Below are 8362 nucleotides of genomic sequence, written 5' to 3'. Positions count from 1 at the left end.
AATACTAGGGGGCTCCGCCCCCTGCTCGCTACGCTCGCCAACCCCCAGAACTGCTTCGCAGTTCCATTGCATATTGCTTCGCAATCTTATAAAAACATTTTAACAAATTTAAATTTTAAAATAAAAATGCCAGATATTGAAATCAATTACTTAATGAAATTTATACACTTCTCTGCCCCCTTCACAATTTGATTATCTTTTCTTCATGTAGCTGAGAAATTTGGAGCTGTAGCAGAGAATATATCTCAATAAGAAATGCTTTCCCGTTTAGAATTCCGCCATTCATTTCTCTGACGTCTGCCAGAGATATTTCGACGCCTGATAGCAGGCATTTTATTTAGGCAGCAGGCACTAAATAAATAAAAATAGAACTAAATAACTAAGATATCGTTTTAAATCTCAAATCAAAATAATTGTTTGTAGAAAGTTTGTTTTGGTTTGAATATTCGCACGTTTGTTTTGGTTTGAATATTCGCACGATGCCATTGCCATTCTATTGTAACGAAACAAAAAATTTATCATGAAACTAAAAATTTATCAAAGGAACTAAAGATATTGAATTCTTTTTTTAAGAAATTCAGTTCCGTTTTTTTTATCCACTCTTATTTTTGTTTATCAATCTATTAATTCAGAAATGCTTTAAATCAAACGATGCTTACGGAAACAATGCTTATGCGAACCACCCGAAAAATGATTTGCTGAATTCTCATTGGTTGAAACTAAATTATTAATTTTATTAATTAATTAAAGGAAATTTTCATAATTTAAGACCTTATTGCACATCTACATAACAATACCTTTAAAACGACACCTTATTTGTTTAATTCTGTTGCGTAGTTTGGGAGTTTTTAGCGAGACAAAATATTGCTAGCCTATTAATATATAGATATCACAATTAAATAATGATTGTAACATAATAAATATTAAATGGATATTAGCCCGAAAACCTCTTATTGTGTTTAAAAAGAGTTAAAATGCATTAAATCTTATTTTAGTACAATTATTTTTCATCATTTAACCACTAACTCAATATGTTCTTTTTCTCCAATAAATGAATAAAATTAAATATTTTATACTATGATTCATATGAGAACAACATGAAAATAACAATATCTAACCTAATATACCTTAACATTCAATTTTTATCAATGTTTCTAAGGATCGGTCAATTTGACCGCTTATGGCCGTTCTGGGTATACCGAATATTCGGCCGTCCGAGTGTTAAATACCAATTTTGAAATTGTCCCTTTAAGATAAATTTATATTATAAATACATTTTTCAGACTGATCAATATATTAAACTTACTTTCATCATTTCTTTCGACATTTCTTGCATTGTCTTTGAAATTTCTGGAAGTTTCAGAAGATTCTGCATGCTTTTCATGACTTCTGTGCTTTTTTCAATGGATCCAGCTACTCTTAATGTGGCTAACTGGTGATTCATACTCATCATAACGGAATTGATCTGTGCTTTAGAGGTATGAATGCGATTTATAGATTTTCTAGCGCGGATCACTTCTTTAGCTAATATTTTGCAAACATCAGCATCTCCCTTCTTTGCTGCCTCTTTCAATGAACGCTTAACTTTTTCTTCTTCACGCTGAATACCTGAAAAATCAAAAAATGTTGGAAAAATCTCTAGCTTGTTTTGTTTTTAAAAAAACTTTTTTATAAGTAATACCACTGCATAAGTAGTTAAATCTTTAATATTCAATAAATTTTTGTTTCCTATTTTGTTTTTGGCCTTATGTATGTAAAGTTATGAACAAAAAAAATAAAATAATTTTTTTTTTAAAAATTATTTAACTATTATTATTCACGCTTATCTATGTAGCTATTTCCCCTCTATATTATTATGTATTTAAATTCATTACTCACACATTTATTATCTTGAATATATTTATCACCATAATTGAACTTTTCATTAAATTTGAAAATTTTTTTTGGTGTATTCAGCAAGCTAAGAGTTCGGTTACACAAAACTTTGGTATCATTGCAAAAAAGTTTATTAATTTTACTCTTTCTTAAACTTTCATTAAAATAAACAATATCGTGCTAGTCTTGCAGTTACCTCTTATAGAGTTGCTTGAAAACAAAGTACCAGGAAACTATGTAACAAAAATAAACAATGTTTGAGTAAGATGTTAAGCATGAGCAATGTAAACATTAAGACATCAAAACCACAATATTTTCAAAAATCCTCTTAACATGAAAAAAATAACAAAAACCTTTGGGAAAAATACACAAGGAAAAACTTTAATTTCGGAATAAGAGTTAAGTTTGGAAGAAGAAAAAAAAGTTAGACCAAAATTTCCTCTATGAGTTTCAGAGGTCAAGTGTTTTAATGACTGAAAGAAAACAGAAAAGATTCCTAAGGAATATTCTATTCAAAATTTCATAAAATGTTTTGAAACATGAATTTTATCTTATACAAAGTTGTTCATTTGAATTTAATTTTAAATTTAGATTGCTTCAGTTAAAAAAAAATCAAAGTTAAAGCAAGGGGATATTATGACATTTTTACATAAGCATGGTAGAGGGTTTACGCGTTGCTTATTTTTGTTGTTAAATTATCAAAAGCATTCTTATAATATTTGAATGACACCCATAGGCGTAGCGTGAGGGAAATTTTAGTGGGGGCACACATTTTTTTATTAATTAGAATTTACTTATACATATATATATTTAAAAACTAAAAGAAATACACTCAGATAATGTCAGGTGTCTTCATGAGAGCAATTTTCTGTATTTAATAGAAGAGTTATAGCATAAAAATTGGTAATAACAAGAAATTTTTACTGGTTTTGATGTCTTATTTTCTTCAAGTTGAAAATACCATGGCAAAATTTTTTATTCATAACCACTCTTAGTAAAAGGCAAAGATTGATGAACTGTGCGAAAAAAAAAGTACTATCTTAAATAACTTTTGTTCAATGTCAGATCTTCACATTCTAAGATTTATTTTTAATGGTTCGAGGGGGTAACCTTAAATATGCTAGATAATTAGTGAAGACAATATAGTAAGTTGCAAAATCAGACACAAAAGCATTCTTTCTCAGTATAAAATTACCCTTTTTTCCTGACATATTAAAATTTCTGACTCCAAAATACGAAGGGTGGTCACTATCTGGGAAATTTGATCTCAATTATTAGGTCAAAAGAGAGGCATAAAGTTTGGACTGCGCTTGCTTTCTGCGTATTTCGTTAAATCTCGAAAACTTTCAGAACAAATTGAAAAGTTTTTTCTACAAATACAAAACTTGTTCATCCAAAAATTAATTTAATGCAAAAAATAACTATATAAATATTTTTTTTATTTTCTATTATTTTATTTAGTAACAGTCAAAAAGATTTTGAATAACGAGGTATAAATTTTTTTACATCCTTTAAAAGAATATAATTCTGTATGTTGAAATAATAAATATGAGCAAAATTAGTCAAACTCAGAAAACAAATTTTAAAAAAAGATGTGTTTTTAAAATTCAATTTCTCAGAAACTATTTGAACAATATCTTTCAAATTTGTATTTTTCTTTATAAAATTACATACTTTAAAATGGTCTAGAAAATTGTATACCTTACAATTCAAAATATTTTTAACCATTATTAAATAAAATAATAAATAATTACTAAAATTTATTTTTTGCATGATATTATCTTTGGATAAACAAATTTTATAATTGTGGGCAAAAATGCTTCAATTTGCTTATAAAGTTCTTGAGATATGGCGAAATAATCACAAAGCCAAATTAACGTTAAGGGTCCAAACTGTGAACCGTTGTTCTGATCAAACTATTGGGATCATATTTCCCAGATTCCCCCTACATTTTGGTAGCAAAATATATAGGACAAAAATTCGAATCTGTCGAAAAAAAAAGAAAGTTTATTCAAAGAAAGTACTTTTTTGTGTCTGTTTTCGTAATTTGTCTGCACTAATTTCTTTGCAGCATATTTATGGGAATCTTTCAAACAATCAAGAAGACAGCCTTAAAAAAAATTTTTGCTTTGGCAAAAAAAAAAAAAAAAAAAAAAAAAAAAAAAAAAAAAATTNAAAAAAAAAAAAAAAAAAAAAAAAAAAAAAAAAAAAAAAAAAAAAAAAAAACTGAAGCAAAATAATTTTAAATTTGAATTTATATTACTTAAAGATATTGATTCCTCAATCAGGGATGCTACTCGCAAAATATCAAATTGTCTCACCAGAAATTGCATTTCGTCTCAGTTAAAATCTCTTTTTGGCTCAGTTTGTCTCAACTAAAATTATTTTTTGACTTAGTTTATCTCAACTAAAATGACTATTAATCAGTTTGATGACAATATAAAGATAATTTTCAGGATCCATAAAACCATTAATAGCATACTAGGAGTACTACAATTATACATACATTCACTTTTGCTAGGATTTTAAAAAACCTGTATATGATTGATTATAAGAGTCCACAAAATTGTTTCGTGGACTCTGTTGTTTNAAAAAAAAAAAAAAAAAAAAAAAAAAAACTGAAGCAAAATAATTTTAAATTTGAATTTATATTATTTAAAGATATTGATTCCTCAATGATAATGTTTGCCAAACCCTTTACTATACCTTCTTGATCTCTCTCTGCAATTTAAAAAAAACCAGATTATTAGTATTAGTGGTACACACCTCTGATTTGACGCTCCAACTGATAGGTTTCTTTTCGTAAAGTAGACGTCCATTGTTTAACCTAAAAACATTTTTTTGGATCAATATTTTGTCATGTATAACAAAACAAAGAAAAAGTCAAAAGAAATTGCAATAACTACGTATATTAATGTGCATGCAAAAAATATACATAAAAAAATAATTTAAAAATACTAATAAATAACAGTTAATGAATAGCCTTCAATCATATGATTGAGATATAGTGCGTTTACACCAAAGAACTGATCTTATCAAGTTTATGCCCAAGCCCAAATGAATTCTATAACACAGAAATGTAATAATATCTTTTAAAAAATATAGGTTTAAAAAGTAGAAAAATCTGCTTAGCCAACAGATCTGATTTCTTCAAATTTACCTAGTCCTGAAAGATAACCAGAAGTCTACTTTAGTTATAAAGCAAAACACAGATGTTTTTGCTTTTAAGATTACGTCTATCACTTATACATTTGAATTAATTTACATTTTAATAACAGAATTGTTTCAAAATATTTTGAAAATCATCAATTAGGCACTGAACACCTACAAAAGAATCAAACAAGTGATTATTCGATTACCTTTTGGATTGACATGTTCGAAAATTTTAAATCCCTGTGATTATTTCGAAAACAAGCTAGTTAAATAAATAGAATTAGATCATAGTAGAATATAGGATGTTTATCAGATTCTAAAGTTACCAAAGGGTATAAATGAAATATTTTTAACAGGTAAGTTATTTTTTATATGTTGACAAAACATATAAAGAAATATGTTTCGCAGGCAAGTTATTTTTATATACATTGACAAAACAAATTCCAAATGATACAATATAAAATAAAGTTGCACACTAAAAATTTTTTAGGAGAGAATGATTAATGAGGTTTATCACTATAAATAAAAACTACATAAATCAAAACCAACAACGCTTTATCTCCGACTTCTTTTGAAACTACAAACAATGCTTAGAACATTAGGTATTAATTTAATTAGACAACTAAGAATAATCTAATTATGTTGGTTCTGAAATGGTGAAAAGAGTCAGTTCGTAACGCATCCACTAAAACATATTTAAAGTAACTTTAAATAGATGATTTATTAAAAATTTGTTAACTTTTAACTAATATAAGGTGATAAAATTGTATTAGATCAGTTCACATAACAGATAAACATTTTCGTGTGTTTGTGTAACACAGACCTGATCTTTCGGATCTTTTTCATTTTTTCCAAATAACCCCATTTCATAAAATAAAGAACTTCTAAAAAAATTTTAAACTTTCATGACAGAAATTTTTATTAGACACTTAGGAATTTTCTAAATACGGCAATCATAGAGTTTCTGTTTGTTGACAACAGTGGGCCCAGTTTTAAGAACGAAAATGTGTTGGCAGCGATTTCATTGCAACTTTTCAGTTGATAATAAATATCTGTAACACGAACAAAAACTGACTCAACTAAAAATACTGAAAAAACTTAAAGAAACGCTTCCGTTTGCACAGATATTGATGCCAGTTTTGACAAGTTTGTGATTAAAATATAATACATTACTTAGGGACAATTTTCACTGTACTTTTAACTATTTTGCGTTTGTGCTTTCCCGAATAGGATCTCGGAATGTAAATAGAATAGTATGCAGATGTTTCACGTGTGCGAGTGTTGTGAAATTAATGAAAAAAGGAAACTGTTCGCATATTCAGGAGTACAAACACATAGTGATACACACAGTGAATAATCACATATAATGAATCACATATATCGAATATCGAAATATAATCACATATATCGAAATGGGCTAGTGGCAGCATTTTGCATGCTTTCACCATTAGCGTGTGGAGAGTCATAGAAGAAGGAAATACGTTAGTTTGTATCTTGATTTTCATATAGATTAAAATCTTTTAAGTTGGAAAATTATATGGAACTGAAAACTACATCAAACATAGTTCTAAAAGAAAGCATCATGGAAATTTTAAAAAACATTTTTATTAATTAAAAACGAAAAATATTAAGAAAAGGAGAAATATCGTAGTAAATTCCAGTCAGCTGAGTCCGTAGTCAACGGAAAAGAGGAGAAGAGGGAAGGGCCAAAGGCTCGGAACCGGCTTTCTCCCCAGATGGCGTATTCGAGCGTTGCTGCTGTTGTTGTTAATTTGCGTCGCACTAGAGCTGCACAATGGGCAATTGGCGACGGTCTGGGAAACATCCCGGAGGATGATCCGAAGACATGCCATCACAATTTTGATCCTCTGCGGAGGGGATGGCACCCCCACTTCGGTAGCCCGACGACCTGCACGCGAAGTCGAGCACTTTACGGTAGCACAGTTTAACGAGGACCAATACCGCACACCCTCTGTCCCTTCGCAGACTGATCCAAGTGCCCGCACACTGACCGTAGCCAGTGATGCTTGACTTCGGTGATCTGCTGGGAACCGTGTCTTAACGATCAGTCCACTGCGGGACTCGAGTGTTGCGATCGTATGTTCATAAACTTCATGTAAGAACTACTTGCGCATGCGTTAAGCATATTTGTGCCCGATAGCATGTGGAAATCAGCATGCAGTAAGAATGACTTCTTAGATATCCCTCTTAAACACCTCTAGGGCCCACCCCGACCAAGTGGTTTCGTCAATCCACCAAACGCTGTGTAGTTATGAGGTAGCGCTTTCGAATCCCACTGTAATTCTAAATGTATCTTTGTAATATTATTCTCAAATTTGCGATATCTGAATGTTCTTTGATTGACAATGGCTCATGAGCTGTCTTCAAATTAAGTTTACAAGCAAGTATATGTGTAACAATAAATAAATAAAACCTTGGTTGCACTTACATTATCGCTAAACGTTTGAGCGAGTAACTTCCTTAACACGCTAATGAAAGCAAGGTACACTATTTGGCCAAAAATATCCGATACCTAAATAAAGAAGTTATAGTGTTACTTAATAGTTCTGCCAGGGTCCCTTAGTTTCTGTAGTTGGATACATGAAGTCTGAATATGTATGGGTATACGTGGACATTAGGACATTTTGAATTAATATTGCTTTTCCAACTTATGCAATATGTCAGGGAAAGTCAATTAAAATGGACTTTCTTTGCACCACACAGCCGAAAATATTTCCAAAGGTTATCTCTTATGCAAAAAAGCTGTATATGCCCGAATCCAATAGAGATCTCCAAGATATCTGAACATTCAAGGAAATGGTCTATCAGACGGTTGTATATGACTTATCACGGATATTCATGAGTTATCCAGCCTATAACATTGATATTTAAGGGACTTCTTCCTGATATCAATTATATATATATAATTCGGATATCTCTAAGATATTCTTATTGGATCTTAATCCTTCAAAAACTTGATTTTACTAAATATAATGATTTAATATAAAGTGTAAATTTCAACTTCGCATCCCATAATTTTCTGGATAAAATTACTTCTAACGTTATAGAATAGAATGAAGGGTATAAACAGACTCATGATAGATCATTTAATTTTGCAGAAATAATTTTATGAAATTTATATTTTTTAACAACAATTTTTATTTAAAAATATAAATTTTCTCAAATTTTTCTTAAATAAAAAAATATTGAAAAGTTGCGGAAATGTGAAATAAAAAGTGCTTATGATAAATTTTTTTTATGTTGAAACGAAGATTTTTTCAATATTAAGTTGATTTTATTCAGTTAACAATTCTTTTTTTTATTTTTATTTTTT

The 8362-nt window shown here is 29.3% G+C and overlaps 1 protein-coding gene across 1 annotated transcript in view; it reads right to left on the bottom strand.

Annotated features, from left to right (window-relative positions):
* The window catches only part of LOC107455120 (vacuolar protein sorting 24), a 12029-nt gene extending 5998 nt beyond the window's left edge, over window positions 1–6031 (bottom strand). Inside the window, exons 1-3 of the mRNA XM_016072578.3 lie at window positions 5852–6031; window positions 4642–4702; window positions 1307–1608 (exon numbers count right to left, since the gene is read on the bottom strand). Of these exons, the coding sequence (XP_015928064.1) occupies window positions 1307–1608; window positions 4642–4702; window positions 5852–5893 (405 nt within the window). The 5' untranslated portion in view covers window positions 5894–6031. The remainder of the gene's footprint in view (window positions 1–1306; window positions 1609–4641; window positions 4703–5851) is intronic.
* Between the last annotated feature and the right edge of the window lie 2331 nt (window positions 6032–8362).

This window comes from Parasteatoda tepidariorum, chromosome X2 (genome assembly GCF_043381705.1).
Source record: "Parasteatoda tepidariorum isolate YZ-2023 chromosome X2, CAS_Ptep_4.0, whole genome shotgun sequence".
NCBI lineage: Eukaryota > Metazoa > Arthropoda > Arachnida > Araneae > Theridiidae > Parasteatoda > Parasteatoda tepidariorum.
Note: the sequence above shows the minus strand (reverse complement) of the source record. Positions and strands in the feature narration are given on the sequence as shown.